This window comes from Alligator sinensis, unplaced genomic scaffold, assembly GCF_000455745.1.
Source record: "Alligator sinensis unplaced genomic scaffold, ASM45574v1 scaffold781_1, whole genome shotgun sequence".
NCBI lineage: Eukaryota > Metazoa > Chordata > Crocodylia > Alligatoridae > Alligator > Alligator sinensis.
In genome coordinates, this window is record NW_005841845.1 from 4,915,928 (window position 1) to 4,933,624 (window position 17,697).

A 17,697-nucleotide genomic window follows, 5' to 3' on the forward strand; every position below is an offset into this window, starting at 1 on the left:
CCTGCGGCCGGGGTTGGGAAAGGCCAGTCCCACAGGCATGCAAACAGACACTGTGAACCTGGGGAAAAAACCAAAACAAACCCGGCGAGTCCCAGGCTTTGTGACTCGTGATGGCTCCAGAGGACTCCTGATGAAAGCAGAGCTTCCTGTGCCGAGCTGAGCTGAGCTGGGGAAATGCAAAGCTCTCATGCTACACACCCCAGCGGCTGACCCTGAAATGCTCTTTTCTAACTTGCTTGCTCCCTTCCGCTCTGCAGCACGTAGGCAGCCGGACCACAAGCCTGGCTCTGGAGGGGCCGGGGTCAGGGCCAGGATCACGGGGGGTTACAGTGCGGGGCCAGGGGCCGGGACAGAGCCACGACTCACTCCCCACATGTCCCTGCAACAGGTGCCAGTTCTGTGGGAAGGGGCATGTGGGGAGCGGATCATGACTCTGTCCCAGCACTGCGCTGTCACTGCTCCGTCATCCCAGCCCGGCCCACCTGGCCCCTTCCAGGACGCCGCTCCCTGCCCACCCGCAGCCCCGTCCCATCCGAGTGCACCCGCCACGGGGGTCCTAGGAGACCTCGCCAGTCCACCCGCCTGCTGCATCTGTTGCCCCTGGTAGTGGGTGCGAGGAAGACGGGCTGAGTCCGGCAACAGCGGCAACACTGGCAGCAGCAGCCAGAAGGAGCTGCCGGTGCCAGGAAGCTGAATCCAGCCACCATGCCACCCCAGCCCCGCTGTGCACCCGGGGGCAGTGGGACCAGCCACACACACCACGGCCTGGGCTGCCCCCCATGCCTGCCAAGGGACTGCCGTGGGCCGGGTGGAATCCCTTGGCGGGCCGGATCCAGACTGGCAGCGCGGGAGGAAAGGAGAAAGCTCCTGGTTGATGTCCCATACGTGCACGCAGCTGAGAGCTCGACGCAGCAGACACCAGTGCACACCTTCCTCTCCTACTCCGTAGCTTCGCGTGGCCTCCTTCCTCTGTACTGACTAGCAGCTGACAGTGCACACGAGGTCCTGCGAGAGCTGGGGAAGCAGAGCCTAGAGAGACCACCAGACACGGGATCTGGGGCTTGCAGTCCAGGGCGGCAGGGGACAATTCCCTCTTGCCCAGGGGAGAAGCTGCTGTGCTGCCCCTCAGGGAGACGCCAGCAGCACTGGGCGCAGTTGCAGAGCGGACGTCAGCCAGGAGGGTAGAGACACCACCATGGGGCATGGGGCATGGGGCTGCTACGGGGCACAGGGGGGATGCACAGCAATCCCTGTTTGGAGGCGCTCAGGCCTTCGAGGCAGCAGAAGCCTTGCAGTGGCTCAGACAGCGCCGGCGATGGGGGTAATCTGTGATGCTCACCAAGGAACACGTGCTTCGGGCCCACGTTGCCCAGCCTCTGCTCCTGTCTGAATGAACCCATCATCACGACGCCGTTTGCAGTGAGTGAAGACTGGATCGCATTAGCAGCTGCACATCTTGACTAAATATTTACTGTTCAGGCTTTTTGGTGTGCAGAAATCCCTGGATCTAAGGGAGCCTTTTCAGAGAGAAACGCACCAGAGGTGCTCGTGGGAAGCAACACGTTCTATAGAAACAGATGAACTCAAAATACAGTCGAGGTCTTTCCATCCTGGCCAGCTCACCTTCCTGCCCCGTGCAAGAGTCACGGCAGAGGCGCCCCACAACATTCAATCCTGCTTCATGGGAGAGCTCCCCGCAGAAGCTGGCTTCGAGAGGCACTTGGGCCAAGCAGGCAGCTGAAGCAGCGTCGCTCAGCACCATGATGGCGGATGCCAACCTACAGGGACATCTTTGGAATTTCTTCTTGCCCGTGAATCAGTTCCCCTTGGGGTCCCCTGGAGACCCCGCGCTTGGGACACATAACACACTTCTGTGATTTCACATGGCTTGAGACCTTTAGCTCATCTAGGCCAGTGATTCCCAAGCCATTAGACTCAAGGCCCCTCTTGGAAAACGCCAGCTCTTAGTTTGCACTCGTGTGTTGGCTGCAGAAAGATACCAGAGCAGTTCCTCCATTGCAGAGAACTCAGCAAGTCCACGGCACAGCAGGATGGTTCAACATCTGGATTCCTCTTTGCCATCCCTGGGTTTCTCTTGTGAGCCGCGTCTGCATGGCTCACAGTGCTAACAGTGCGTGGCACCCCAGAAAGGATCTCAAGGTGCCCCAGGGTGCCGTGGCACTGTGCTTAAGAATCACTGATCTAGACAAGCTTCTGTGTGACCCAGGATGCTGCATTTTACCAATGCAGATTCATAGACAATGAGGGTTGGAAGGGACCTCAGGAGGCCACATCTTGTCCAACCCCCTGCTCGGCTTTGTGTCGAGGCAGCGTGCCAGTGTTGAGTCCAGAACCTGGGTTAGACAACGAGACGGTGGCGTGCTGTGAGAGGGACCAAAGTGCCAGCAATGTCAGGGCCCTGTGGTGATGGAAAGGACGAGGCGAGATATGCCCAGGCCTCGTGCTGCAGAGGAAAGTCAGGAAAATCCATGACTATGTCATGTGGGGGGTATCTCCCAACGCTAAGCCTCACAGTTTGGTCCTGGCATGTTTGCAAGCTGGGCACGCAAGAGAGGACTCTGCGCACCACCCTGGAGCCTGGCTTGCCCCGTCAGAGCCCCGTCTCCAGCCAAGGCCACTCACTGAGACTTCAGAGGAAGAAAAAAACCATACTGGATTTTATCCTGCCCAGCTGTGTATCCAGGTTAAAATTCCTCCTGACCCTCGTAGGCACCTGGCTGAAGCCTGGACTTTGATTATTTGGGTCATACCACCGAGCTGCACGTAATACAGAACCTGCTGCACCAACACCGGCGACCCCGCCGCCCGTGACCCGGGAAGAGAACGAACAAGGGGGATGCACGGACACAGCTTCCAAGGCCAGAAAGGACAGCCCCAACCATATGGCCTGACCCCCGTGCACACAGGCTGTGGGACTTCTCTCAGCAGCTGACTTCAACCACATTCAGAGATACCTGATCTCACCTTAAAGACTTCGAGTGAGGCTGAGTCCAGCCCCTCCCCAATACCCTCCCAACGCCCTCACTCAGGAACGTGCATCTTCCTTCCAGGCTCCATTTGTCTAACGGCAGCTTCCTGCCATCAGAGCTCGCTGCATGCCTGCAACAAGGCTGAAAAGGCCAGAGGCTGTTGTGCAGCGTGCAGGCAAGAGCCCGGCCACCGAGTCCTGCCCGCAGTCCGGACCAGGCACCTGCGCTAGGAAAACACGTGAGCTGGATGTAAACGCTTCCCGTGACAGTGAATCCATGCTCCCCGGGGCATCTCTTCAAGCAGCTCGTTGCCCTCGCTGCTAAAAAGGCGCTGCCTTCCCTTCATTCTGATTTCATCCAGCTGCAGCTCTGGCTCACTGCAAAACGCAGAGCCCTCCCAGCAGCCTCCTGTTACAGGTCCTCACTGGGCTTCGTCCACCTTTCTCCAGATAAACAGCCTGTACTTCAGCCTCTCTTTTCCAGGCAGGCTTTCCAGCCTGCCAGTCATTCTTCTCACTCTTTTCTGAGCTCTTTCCAAGTTGTCAGCATCCTTTCTGAAGCTCGGATACCAAAACCCAGCCATCTCCACAACAGCCGCGTTAACGCTATATCCACTGCCCACACCTTCCTCCTCCTTTCTGTTATATTCCCCCTACTTGAGAAGACTGTAAGGAACAATGCGGCCTTATCCTCTGGCAGGATGGGCCACAGGGAATCCAAGTGGCCTCTTCCTGGTCCAGTTTCAATGGCTTGGTTTTTCACTGGAATCGGTGGGAGGAGCGTGCTTAACTCCTGCGCAGAGCTCCGACACGTCTCGGGCCATGTTTGCTACAGCTCCCTGCCCACCTGGACTACAAAGAGACCTTGAACGTTGCCCACGAGGGTCTTCACATCTGCGATGCCTGAGCAATGCGCCGAAGGCAAGCTCCCTTGTGCTTTTCATGCAAAACCCTCCTTCGCTTGGGGACCTGGCCACAGTGACTCAGAGGCACATGCTGGAAGCTGGGGCCCTTGTCTGTCTAGGCTCCGCTCTGGGCCCCATCACTGCGTATCCGATTGCTCCCAACATCCCGAATGCCCGTGCGTGACGAGGCAGGCCTTTCTCCTGCCACTCAGCAGGGGCTGGCTGCTTTTCCCGGGCCCCCGAGATGGCACAGACACGCCGAGGAGATCTCCTGGCGCAGCAGCATTTGTTCCCCGCTGGCTGGCACAAATGCAGGTAAAAGCCTGGCGATGTGAGAGGGGCGGGCAGGGGAAGGAGCAAATGGGGCTTTCCAGACCGGCTCCTCATGCATATCAGCTCCTGGAGGGGATCAGACCTAAGCCCTGGGGCTTTCGCTCCCTGTTCTTCACACTGCAGGCACTGACGCGCTTTCTTCTAGGCCTGCAAAGAAGCTATTTCCTCTTCAGCGCAGGGCAAGAAATGTCTTTCAACCTGAAAGCATGAGCGGTTCCCTCGGGCCAGATGAGGGGCTCACGACACAGGGAAGTCAGGAAGCGATAGGCGGGGGCCCATGCAGACAATCCTTGTGACCAAGCATGAGGCGAGTGACTCCCCTGCCAAAGAGGGGCAAGCCACCTTGCAGGCCGGCACACCGGACCGAGCGCCAAGCAGCGTGCTGCAACTCCCACTACCTAACTTCCTTGTGTAGACAAGCCCCAGGTGGTTTCCCCGGAAGCAACACAAACACCCCAACAGGCTGCTCTTTTGGGATCAGAAAGCCTCCGTGTAGGAAGAGGCAGGAAGGCAGGTAGCAAGGCAGGGCCACGAAACAAAGGCAGGCGAGAGCCTCTAGAAGCAGGGCTTGGCCGACAGCCAAGGTTTCCGCTTTGGCTGGGCCAAGTCCTGCGCTCGGCAGTCAGGCAGGGCTGTGACCAGGCACCGAGACCAGAGCGCAGCTCTGGACTGTAAATCCCACCCGTATGGCAGAGAAGAGACCGCGTCCCTCTCTGCCGCCGGTGCCCAAAGTCTTCAGCACCCAGATACGGGGGGGAGGAAGCTGTTCAGTTCCAAGGAGAGCGACACATGTGAACCGTCACGAGACTGTTACCGAACGCGGAGAGATGCAGCGCTGGACGGTGAGTCGAAGCCCTGCCCGCCCTGGGAAAGCGGCTGCACCCAGCTCGTCTCTGACGTCACTGCTGCGGAGCGCGGCGTGTCGGACCGACGCGCCCGAGCTGAAGGCAAACATCCGAACGTGGCCTCACTTGCAGGCAGGTGATCGCTCACCTCCCGACTTTCACTACCAGAGCTCCCCGCTGCCTCGGGCGCTTGGCTCCACAAACTGCTCCTTTTGGCACAGGCTCGAATCGCAAGGGGAAGTGGCAGCGGGCTTATTACTGTGAGAGAAGGGAGCCAAGAAACTGCCTATTTCCAGCAAACCCTTTGCCCTCCTTTGGCTGCTTCACCTACATGTGCTGATATGCAAAGAACCATCGAGAATCGCTTCTGATGCCATTTCCTGGAGACGAACCCGCTCCAGGGCTCACAAATGGATTGGTCCATTTACTCCAGGAAGCGTTTTCACTCTGCAAACAATCTTTCTCCTGTTTGCAAAGCTATTTATTTACCGGTCCAACGGGTGTGCAGCTTTCCCACTTCCTTTTCCACTGTTTTGTCTGGGACTGACGGCAGGCTGAGCCGCCGAGCGCTACCTGGGTCCCTTCTCGCCCTCCTGCAATTCTGGCGCGTGATTCCCCAATGGCTCCCATGGACTCCAGGACGATTAAAAGTGATCATCCATATGCCAGAAGACAACGTACCCAACTCTCTCAGGACTCTGGGCCGCGAATTATCAGGGCCTGCTGATTTTAAAATGTTTATCCCTCACAGATGCTGTTCCTCATCCTCCTGGGTCACCAAAGAGCTGGGAAGCACAGCACTGTCCCCTGCCTTACCTGGGGCAGGTGCAGGTGCTCTTGGGTTTTACTGGCAACACACCTTGTAGTCGTGTGACCGGGCTGATTGGGGAGTTTTGGGCATAAGGTAGACAAGCGCCTGTATGGGATGGTTTGGATACGGCTGATCCTGCCTCGAGCAGGGGGTTGCGCTGGATGCGACCTCCTGAGCTCCCTTCCAGGCCCATTTCTCTGGGATGCTCTCACTCTCACGTGGCTCGGAGCACATCCTCTTCCTCTTTTCCAAATGCAGGATGGCAGCAGTTGTTGAATGCTTCTGCCTCGTCCCCATCACTATTAACAGTTTACCACCTCCATCTAGGAGCTGGCCTATCCCATCCCTAAGCTCTCTTGTTTCTAATAGACTTGGAAAAAAGCCCCTCTTGCAGTCCTTGGTCCTGCCAGCCACAGACTCGTCCCAGATGTTGTTTTCCTCATCGGTTTTCTCACTGATGTTGATGGTGTGGCTCCCTTCGGTCCCGTTAGCCCTTTATTTCCAATTCCAGCCTTCGCTGGACCACGATGGGCTTGTGGTCAAAGCTGTCCTCTTGTTTGGTGATGGGATCCTGATATTTTGGGCCTCTAGTGAAACTTTTGCTAAAGAGCTCCTAAGTTTCATGAACGTGTTTCTGGCTAAGCTCCTCAGCCTTGCTCTGTTTAAACACCTGCTTCTCGCCGTCCTCAATATTCTGGATGGACGACCCATGGCAGATTAAAACTTGAATCTCTTTTCTCGTGAACTGAATGTCCAGATACTCCTAGTTCAGTCCTGATTAGACTCCGGCGAGGCTTTCCACATTCCTGTTTAGTATCTACTGTAACAGGTCCCTGACCTCACCTAAGTCGCTCGGGCTTTCGGCAGGTCTCCAGCAACTGTTGTACCACACACCTCAGGTGCTCCCCTCCCTGCACCACCCCGATTTTTTTCCTTATTACAGCTGAAAACCTTCCCCTTCCAAGCAGCACATGTTGCTCGCCCCTCCCTCCAGATCACGAGTGCTGCTAAAGAGCAAACAAAACTAAACGAGTCCCTCTCAGCTGCAGGGAGAGCCCACTGACCCTAGCAGTGAACCTCTGATCAGCTTCCACCTGCTCCTTTTCCAGACCAACGCCATTTGACTTTGCAAGGCCGGCGAGATCACTCGGCAAGAGCCCCACGGCCAGGCTCGCGGCAGGTGCAAGGCAGCCTAGTCCCACCGCCTGCCTCGGAGCCAGCGATGTCTCAAGAACAAACTGAATTGGGTCATGTCCAGGCAGTTTCCGACTCCTACGCATGCTCCCCATCAGGGTGCGAATATCTCGGCCCACTTTACTTAAGGACACATGCACTTGTACAGCAGCTCTGTTTTGTGGTGGGACGTTTCCTCCGAGCCAGGGCTCAATGCCCTCAGCTCTGCTTCCAAGCACAGCATCCTGCTCGTGCCACCCTGGCTTGCTGCCGGGGCTGACAGGACCTCAGGTAAAGACACTGAGCAACGGTGACAGACAGAGTGCCCGTTCCTGCAAGCTTCTCCCAAACCAAAGAAACGAACGGAGGGAAGAACGGCTGTTGTCCCAGGCGGCAGCCCAGGGGAACGGCCACATCTCTGCATGCCCGGCACTGAAGTCTCCCAGGTCTGGAACCAAAGACCCAAATCACCAACTCCCCAAACAACCCCATCCAGGAGTCCTGACCCAGAGCCACATTCAGCTTCTGAAGCTGCCATTTCTTCCAATGAATTACATGCCGCTTTTAAACTGAATGCAAGCCTGGGCTCTGTATTGACCACAGCAAAGGTGCTGGAATCTGGCTCGCTTCGGAGGGTCCCTACCAATATTTTCCCCTCTTGAAATGCACTCAAATAGATCCCGCGTTCCAGAGCAAGTCAGGGAAAAATCAGGATTGAGAAAGGTCACTACTGAACATGAGGAGACACTTCTCTGCATCCCAGGTCTCTCCCCCTTCCTGAATACATCCTCCATCCCCCCACACGCTCAGCTGGTGCCAGTAGCAAGAGATCAGCTCCTTGAAGGAAGCCATGGCTCTGCCCTGGGCAGGGCGGTCGGGGGGAGCACCCGGCAGAGGGGCAGGATGCTGGTGCGGGTTGGGACAGGAGCGCACAAACGACACTGCTGACGGGCAGCATTGCTCAGACAGGCCAAGCACAAGCCTCTCGGAACGGATCCGGGTGCAGCTCTTCTGTGCCGCAGGTTGGACTCTCCGCTCCTTCCACGCTGCCGGCTCTGTCAGTTGAGAAAGGCCCGTCCCCACCACAGCAGACCTCCTCCTCCACCCAGCGCCGGCTCTCGGACCGTTCCCCTCTGCAGGCTGCCAGGCCCAGCCCTGAAGCATTCTGCAGAAAAAACGGTGAACCCGACAGCCCTCAACCCCCTGCCCAGTCCTGCCAGGCTGGTCACCGTGCTGCGCTGTGGCAGGGCAGCAAGGGCCACTTCACCTCTTCACAAGTGTGTTAGTCTCCCTTTTGGATTCCTACTATATGCTGGGAGCTCCTGCTAACATGCTCCAGCTGCAGAGTAATATCAGGCTCTGCTGTGTAACCCCAGACTCTTGTCCGGTGGCAGGGACAAGAGCGTGATACAAGCAACGCAAAGGGAACATGAGGGGATTAGTTCTGACTGTACCTTTCCAGTTTTCAGAGTCCATTCAACCCCACTCTCAGGCATATCGTCAGCATCATCCACACAGTACCCTTAAACTAATTAAAGCCGAGTGCGTGAGCTAAGCCAAAGCTGGACCACGGACTCTGCAGAAAAGGCCCTGCGGGGACAGGGGACAAGGAGCTGAGCAGGAGCCAGCAGTGTGCCCTTGGTGCCAAGAAGGTGACCGGCGTCCTGGGCTGCATGGGTAGGAGCAGTGCCAGCAGATCGAGGGCAGCGATTCTATTCTGCACTGGGGAGGCCACATCTGGAGTCCTGTGTCCAGTTGTGGCCCCCACTACAGAAAGGATGTGGACACACTGGAAAGTCCAGCGGAGGGCAATGAACATGGTTTGGGGGCTGGGGGCATGACTGGTGAGGAGAGGCTGAGGGACCTGGGCTGATTTAGTCTGCAGAAGAGAAGACCGAGGGGGATTGAATAGCAGCCTTCAGCTCCCTGCCGGGGCTGCAAAGAGGCTGGAGCTGGGCTGGTCTCAGTGGAGGCAGACAACAGGACAAGGAGCAATGGGCTCAGGCTGCAGCAAGGGAAGTTGAGGTTGGATCTTAGGAAAAAATTTCTCACCAGGAGGGTGGTAAAGCACTGGAACAGGTTACCAAGAGAGGTGGTGGACTCTCCATCCTTGGAGGTTTTTAAGTCCTAGCTCAACAAAACCTTGGCTGGGATGATGTAGCTGGGGCTAGTGCTGCTTGAAGCAGAGGGCTGGACTAGACGTGACCTCCTGAGCTCCCTCCCAACCCGCACTGTCTACAATTCTAGGACCGTGAGCCCATCTACAGGGCAGCTGCATGTTACTCTGTTCCCAGACTGTTTTCTCAGTGCACATGCTGAATTGCTAGCATCCCCTCATACTCTCCAGACACACAAGGCAGCAAACCAGCAGAGAGGTCTCTACATCTGCTGTAGATCAGAAAGCAAGCTAATATTTCTCAAGCTATCAGAGAGCTATTGTGCAGGGCTTCTCTGCGTGAGGGGTACGAAGGGAGCCAAAGAGATTCCCCTGCACAACCATGTCCTCAGCCCTTTCCCCACCGCAAGGGAAGACTCTGTGCCCTGACGCCAAACAAGCAGCTGAAGTATTTGCAGGTTTCCAGGAAGATAAACACATTCTTGAGTCATCATTCGAGTGTCTAAAAATGGCAGACAATTGTTTCCTCCCACGATGGTGACACGTGGTAACGCTACGTGCAACTGCATTATGGCAGAGAAAGATGAATTAGCCACTGTAGTGGGAGCCAAGGGTGCCTGTGGGCCAGCAATCACGGGTGGACACTTTCCATCTGGTCCAAACTAAAGATGAACCCCAGGCAGTAGTATACCCACATGCAGGCTTGGCTTGACTAGAAGGACTAGCTGCCAAAGCAGAGGAAAATCATGGGCAAAATTCACTGGGGAAAATAAATGCAGCCAGGGAAATGGTGGCTTCACCAGGGCTTGATGTGTCAACTCAGGCCCAGGTGCCTTCTCTAAGGATACGTATTCATGCCTGGGCTCAGTTTAGGGCCACTGGATGGGATGTAATGGCCTGTGATGTACTGCAGTTTGGATCAGATGAACTACGGTCCCTCTGGCCTTAAGCTGTAGGAATGTATGAAACACGCTACTTGGCACCGAGCGTGTGGGACTGCTCTGCAATTAGCTTCTCTCTCTGTTTATAGCACAAGATTTGTAAGTTTTTAACACTGATTTTGGGTACGAGCCCAGAATGCACCAGGATGGAAAAAACCATTATCCATTCAGCTGCACTGGAAAGGCCCTTTCACTGGAACTCGGGTCCAGGGTATGTAAAAAAGAGTTCAGTTAAATGCAGGTGCACGGGCAGAGACGGGCCGAACCTTGCACAGCTGCAGATGTGGCAGCTTCACACTAGTGTAACGTGGGGCAGGGGAGTGGACACGGGCCCAGGGCGTCAGAAGTGGGGAGCGGGGGCAGCTCACTCCCCCATTCTCTGCTCAGCTTGCATGTCCCGGCTGCACACTGCAGCCGTGCAGGCAATGTGCGTCACGGGGTGCAAAGTGTTCTGGGAACCGTAGTTCTCTGGAACAGTGTTTCTCAACCCAAAAATGGGTCGCGAGAATATGTGAAAGGCTTGCGAATAAACTTTAAAAATGGATTCTCCTTTAAAGGAGAAAAATGTGGGAAACCGTGGATCTTCCCTTGTAGGCTGGTACAGCTCCAGCCTGCAAGGGGCTGCGTGGGCCCCCCCACCCCCCATACACACACGGTGGGTGGGGCTGGGGTGTGGGGGCAGTGGGTCGGGACTGCCCATCCATGTTTACAAATGGGTCCTGGTACAAAGAAGTTTGAGACCCGCAGCCCTAGAGTAGCAGTGGAGTGCACTCCTGGTAGGGGGGAAATGCCCCCGTTTTTGCTACTGAAACCAGCAATTTTTCGTCCTCCTGACATGGGTTTCAGCATGAAAAATGGGGGTGAACGTTCCCCTCCAGCAGCAGTGATGTCCACGGTTGCTCTAGAGAACAACTCCCTGAACACCGGACACCCCATGACCCACGCTGCCAGTGCTGCAGCTTGCTGCTGCTTCTGCAGGCAGCCTTGTGGGAGACGGGGAGAGGGGATGGCCCCGGGCACATGTCTCACATTTCACCCTGCGGCTCGGCCGCGGCACCGACCCCCTACCACTGCCCCGCTCCCCTCACTCCAGCGATGTTCTTACCACTTTCTCCTTGTAAACGATGTATTTCAGCCACTTGAAATCTTGCCACTTGAAACCGGCCAGAACAAAGAGGGAATCCTTCTCGTACTGCTCCATTTTCTGGATGGCTCCTTCAGGGTAGGTAATCCGCAGAGTGGTTTTGCCACCCACATCTTTTTCAAAGCCCTTCACTGGGGCAGAGTTCAGCCTGCAAGGAAAACAGAGAAGATGCTGCCATAGTTTCTCATTTCTTTCCCAGAGGACAAGGGACACAGCAGCCCAGCCGCAAACGGGATTGTCTGCGAGGTGCACTACACAAGTTCAGACCAAGGAGCAACAATTTAAATTGCTAGATTTCAAAAACAAAAAGCAAATCTACTCCATCTGCACTCCCATCTTGGGACCCTGGAAACCTACTGTGAAAATCTGTGCTTTCCCAATTTAAAATTAAAATGTGTCATGAACCAAACTGCAGTATTTTGTGGGCCTTTGCCGCTGGGGTCTCACAGCCGGATTTGACAGAAGTGATAGAGGAAAAGCAAAATAGTGAAGCTAAAGGTCCTGCGTCTATCAACAGGTGTCGGACTTTATTTAGGGTTACCATACATCCAGGGTTTCCTGGACATGTCCTCTTTGGGTCCTCCAATCTCTGTTTGGGCGGTTGTTAAAAATATGAACAAATGTCCAGGATTTTGCTCTGCTCAGCATCCAAGTTTTTCTGGCACTTCCCAGCTGGCCCTAGCGCGGAGCTGCTTGGGGCTGGGGGGAGCTGGGAGAGGGTGACTGGAGGGAGGGGGCGCCGTGTGCGTGCACCTGTGTGTGTGTATACACTCGTGGCCGGCATGCAGCCAGGCAGGGTGGTAGGAGCAGTCCCAGTAGCTGGGTGCAGGTAAGTCTATGGGGAGCAGGGGTTGGAGGGCCAGGGCTTGGGGACTGTGCAGGGGCTGTGTGTGGCATGTGAGTCTGTGTGTGTGGCAGGGGTGTATGGAGAGGATGGGAGTGTGTGGGGGGGGGGGGAGGGTGTGTGCCTGCTGGCACTGGGGCTACAGTGGGGCAAGGGGAGCAGTGAGGGGAGGCACCTGCCCCTGCAGCGGGGGAAGGGGGCAGCAGGGAGCTGCATGCACCAGGGCTGGTGCCTGTGCTTGCAGGGGGGGATGACACTGCAGGGTTGCGGGGAGCAGGGCCTGTGGGCTGGAAGTGGGGGGCACCGGCAGGGCTGGGGGTACTGTGGCTTGGGAGTGAGGGGCACTGGGGGCAGGGGACTGTGGGGCTGCCCAGGGGGGCAGGGTACTGTGGGTGGGGAATGAGGGGCACCGGCAAGGCCAGGGATCTGCAGGTCAGGAGTGAGGGGCAGCAGCAGGGCTGGGGGTGGGTGGGCTGTGGCCTGAGAGTGAGGGTCAGTGGCATGGGCAGGGCACCAGCATATCACTGCCCCCCCACAATCATATTAACTGCCCCCCACTCCCCCCAAATCTGACAGGTATCCTGTTTTTTGAAACTAGAAAGCCGGTAACCCAACCTTGTCCCTAAGAGCTCCGGTGAGCAGGGCCCTGGACGAGGCGACCTCCTAGTCTATGATTCTAACTTGGGGGAACTAGTCACATGCTTCAACCATCTCCAGGATCGTCACCAACCCTCCTGAGTGACAAAATCTTTGTCACTTCAAAAAGCACAACCACCGTGGCGTCAGCAGAGAGGAGGTCTTCACACCCTCTGTGCACGGGAAGGTCTTTATTCCCAGAGACCAACACGTTCAAGACTAGGAGCCCAGAGCTGTGTCACTTCGGGGCACGAGTCCCACTGACTTCAAGCTCTGATGGAGGACAAGAGTCGGGTTGAATTCTTGCACCTTTCTTGCCTTGCCTGGTTCGACGCACTGGAAAACCCTGTTGGTTATAAATACAGCGCGGGCCGTTTGCTTCCCAAGTTCGTGTTGTTCTCGCAGTGCGGACGTTCGCGATGCTCGGGGCTGGTCTTTTTCGGCACAAATGAGCATTTTAAGTGTGAAGCATCATAGCAGAAAAAAATCTCTGTCAAATCCAAAACTCTTCCTAGGTGAACAGGAACAAACAACCCGCCTTGCCAGTTTAACAGCCTAAACTGTGAAGAATGTTAAGAACTAGCAACAAGCCAATAAAAATTATGACCTAAGTGATTTTTTTTGAACCAGTAACCGGGTTTATTATTTTTACCCCTCCCTGATTTATACGTTAGCACTGAAGCATCCAAACCTGGCTGAAATCAAGCCCAGGAACTGAGAGCGGGCTGACTATCAGCCTGTTTCTGAGGCTACCTGTATGGTCCCATACAGCATATATGACAACTGGCGTGGGATTTCTCTACTGAGCGTACTGCAAACTTCAAACATTTTCTGTGGCTGTCTCTGAGCTAACCTGACCTTTCTCAGCAGCAGCTTCTCACTAAGTAAGCGGCCAGACGCTGCTCTCACTACAAACACAGGCAATCGTGCCTGCTTTCATCTGTCTGCTTGGGCGTCGGAAGAAGGCAGGTGCACATTTCCATGTGTAATTATTTGACCAGAGTCTTGTTCTCTGCTGCTGGATTTGCTCCTCTGTTGCAGGGTCTGCTAATCCCCCTGCTAATCCCCGCCACTCAGGAACAATGCTTTTTATCCGGAGAGACAGGAGAGAAAATAAACCATTTCCCCGGTAAGATGAGCTCCTCAGCCCAGAGTGCGGGGCCCGAGCGCGAGCTGCTGATGGAGCCCGGCAATGGAGTCGTGTTAATGAACCAGCAACTCAGCTCCGAGGTCTGCGCCCCAGGTGTCTCGTGGCAACTGAGCAGGAAAACTTCTGGCAGCCGGAGCCCAGGTTCGCGAAGCAGCTTTCCTCAGGGCTCGACTCTGCCTCCGTCAGGACACGCTGTCACCGAGGTGTCTTCGTTAGGGCGACGTCACAGCTCCGTCCCGCCAGCCTCTCCGGCAGTGGATTGCTTCCCCCCCATGTGTTGTCTTTTGTTCTCCTCATCTCTTTAAAGTACCAGCACTGTGGGGCCCCACAGCGCTCCGAGTGATGGCACTCCGGACCGGTCTCCGAGTGCCATCAAAGAGTCGGTATTACCCAGAGGAGCACTCCTGATCCCGCTCGTGGCTTTAAGGAGGCTTTTTTTTTTTTTTTAACTGAAGAACACATGGGAATTGACTGCAACGCAGCAGCCCTCGCCAGCAGAAGCCCCGAGGCTTGGGAAGTGGAGAGTCTGAGTTCAGATCTGCCGCTGCTCACAGTTTAATAGAGCAGCCAGGTGTCACGGGCTCCGGTTCTGCCTCCAGGGAAAAGGTCTTTATTTGCCAAGACCGTATTTGCTGCCCAAGCTAACGGCCTTTTCATGTGCACACGCGGGCCATGTTTTCTCCACTCACTGCACTGGGGGGAGTTTCCACATTTCTGTCGCTCAAAAATGGCCCTGAGCCCCCAGATCCAGCCCCTGCGCAGCTCTGTAAGGCAGCGCCACAGCTCAGGACACAACGAGCTAGACGGACGCAGAAAGAAAAGCCTGCCTCACCCCAGTTTCCATGAGACTCAAGTAACCAGGTGGGCAAGTTTGGGAAGGTGCCTGCTCTCAGCCCCTCTCTCACATCCAGGCACCTGGCTTCGTTTAACCTTTTCAGTCCCTCTCCCACCCCCAGCCAGTACAGGTGCTCAGATGCCCCCTCACCATCCCAGTCTGCAAACTGGCTGCAGATCTGTGGAGCTGAGGAGAAGGGTCCAGCTTTTCATTCTGAAAGGAGTGGGGACATTTTCATTTGGGCCTCAGTGGGTGGCCTAGTGCGAAGAGCTTTGCAGGCACAGTCGGAGTCTCAGGAAGAGCACTAATTAAATGAGTCTGGTGCATCCCAGCTCAGGCTAACGGACTGGAAGTCACAAGAGCTCACGAAGCAGTCAGCACCCCCTGCCAGCCGGGGGAACGAGAGCACGCCGGGGCAGGGAGCTGTCAAAGCTCCTTCCCACTCAGCAGACCCTTCCTCACACCCAGGACCAAGCGCGTAGATATGAACAGCTCCTAGGATCATAGTTATACCTTCTAGACTAACTGCATTAGAGATGCCAAGATACAGCTCACTTCATTACACCTTCGCTTCATCATGAGATCTGCTGAAGCGAGCGGTTGCTCACAAAGCCTATGCATCTCTGATTCAGTTAGTCTAGAAGGTGTAACTGTACCCTGCCTTCTGCTTGACTTCCGATGGACACGGCTAATTCCCTCGTAGTACTACTGAAAGACCCTCACACCCTTCAGGCACAGACCTCCTCCGAACTTCCAGCCAAATTCCTTCATGCCACCCTTCAGACCCACGCGCTCTTGTGCCAGCCGGCCTGCTTGCCGACACGGCTCCTCTCCTTCCCTGACGCTTACCCAGGCGTAGCAGCAGAGAGCAGACCCCTTCCCTCTCAGCCTTTGCTCTGCTGAGCTAAAAAAGCCCAGCTCTTTATCCTCTCTTCTCTAAGGTCAACTCTCTGTTTCCCTGATCATCCCCGAAATCACAGTCTCAGAGCCGGCTGGCTGGCAGGGAGCTGCGGAGGTCACATCCAGTCCAAAACCACCCTTAGGCAGGATCAGCTCTGACCAAACCAGCCCGGACAAATCCACTGTCCGACCTCTCAGCAAAACCACACGGTCCCTCTCTGCCCTTGTGCCAGGCAGAATTTGTTGTCGTGGAACGGGAGGAGCAGAGCTGCGAGCAGCTCCCCAGGTGAGGTCCCACCTGGGCCTGGCATTACTGCTTCCACGATGCTACTGGAAATGGCTCACCCCATGCATCCTAAGCTTGCACCTGCCTTTTTGGTGACTGCATCAGATTTGGCTCGTGGTCATCCCAAGATCAACTAATACACCCCAGCCTTCCTCCTCTTCTCTCATGGCCACTGATGAGCTCCCAGCTTACAAGAGAAATGTTTATTAATCTCTAATTAACCCCGTTTCCTAGCTCGTCGTTAACCTTATAGTTCTCATACTAATCCCCATCCTCTCCAGCCAGCTAATAAATTTCCACGTGGCTCTGTGTCAAAGGGCTTTACTGAAGTCCAGCTAGACAAGATCTGCTGCGTTCCCCTTGTCTGGAAAATCAATCATCTTATCAAGAACAGACAGCAGTGTGGCCTGGTATGATCGGCCTTTGATAAACCCATGGTGCGTTTCAGCTCATTTTTGTTCACTTCTATGTCTTCAAGTACTCTTTCCTTCCAAATGTGCTCTGAAGCCTGGCGTTCAGCTGAGGTCAGGCTAGCACCCCGTGGCTGCTCACACAGGTCCATTCCCCTGCTTTTCTCAACCCCTTTGTGAGTAGAGGCGCTCTCTCTGCCACTCTCCAGTCGCACTGTTCTCCCCAACCCAGCCCACAGACTGATTAATAACCCTTGTTCCTGCACCTATCATTTCATGTGGTTTTCCCCCCTAGCATTTAGGGATAGAGACTGCCTCAGCACCACAACCTGAGAGCATTTTGCTTTTTGAGTTCTGCTCCCACGATAGTGGTGAGAGTTTCCATTTCTGGGCCCTCCTTGCCATTCGCCGTCACCCTCAGACCTGTTATCACTGCTCTTATGGAAAACAGGCAACTATTCATTTGGTTTTGGGGCCACACCTAGACTACCCGTCATTTCTACCCCTCACTGCAGGGCAGCCCCACTTCTTCCTCAGACCTTCTCACCATGGTCAGCACGCTCTTCTGCTCCTGCCCACCTCTGAAGCACCAGGCAAGGCCTGGGGAGTGCTGTGCCCGTGTTTATCTACAGTGCCTGCCAGAGCTGCGCGGAAGCACCTCCGACAAAAGCAAATATTAGATATCAGGCATCACAGAAGAGAAGGATTTGGGGAGAACAGCAAAGTGGGTCACTGAAGGGAAGGCATCTGGAAAAGACCTGGAGGCTTCGATATGGGTTAGAGACGGGCATGAACTGCCTTGCCCTTTGAGGTGACTGCAAGCAGACACAACACGGGCACGTTCATAGGCCAGGTTAATTCTCCCCCTGACCGCGTGCTTCCCCGCCCATGCAGTTCATTGCTGGTTACGGTGCGAGCCGTGGGGAGCTGCAACCCTTGTGTATGTGGAGCATCGTCCGCTGCTGAAAAGGGAGGACGGGAACAGGGGGCCCCAAGGACTCACCTGACGACAATATCGTATTCATCGATTTTCAACCCCAGCGACTTGTTTGCAAGCACTCCACCATTTCCCACGATGATACAGCGCCGGCAGCTGAGACTGTGGAGGGAACAGGGAACAGCTGGTGGTTAGGTCGTTCACTTACACAGAGCTCCTTATAGCCCAGCTTCCGTGCAGCCTGCGGCTATCCACGCGTGCCGGGAAACCTCTGGGAGCACCAGGAGTTTTACGGAAAGGAAGCAGAGCAGGGGGGCAGAGGGGAGGACAGGATTATGCTCCATCCTTAGCTCAGTTTATCATGGCCACCTGGCACACAGGGCAAAGTGCCCAATCCTGCATACCGCCCGCAGCATGACTAGGAGAGGCAAGCTCCTCTTGC

The 17,697-nt window shown here is 55.6% G+C and overlaps 1 protein-coding gene across 5 annotated transcripts in view; it reads right to left on the reverse strand.

Moving 5' to 3' along the window:
- The window catches only part of ST3GAL3 (ST3 beta-galactoside alpha-2,3-sialyltransferase 3), a 252,539-nt gene that overhangs the window by 35,460 nt on the left and 199,382 nt on the right, over window positions 1-17,697 (reverse strand). For all 5 annotated transcript variants that reach the window (XM_006015801.3, XM_025206885.1, XM_006015800.3 and 2 more), the window contains 2 exons: window positions 17,322-17,417; window positions 11,219-11,405 (listed from right to left, as the gene is read on the reverse strand). In XM_006015801.3, the coding sequence (XP_006015863.1) occupies window positions 11,219-11,405; window positions 17,322-17,417 (283 nt within the window). The remainder of the gene's footprint in view (window positions 1-11,218; window positions 11,406-17,321; window positions 17,418-17,697) is intronic.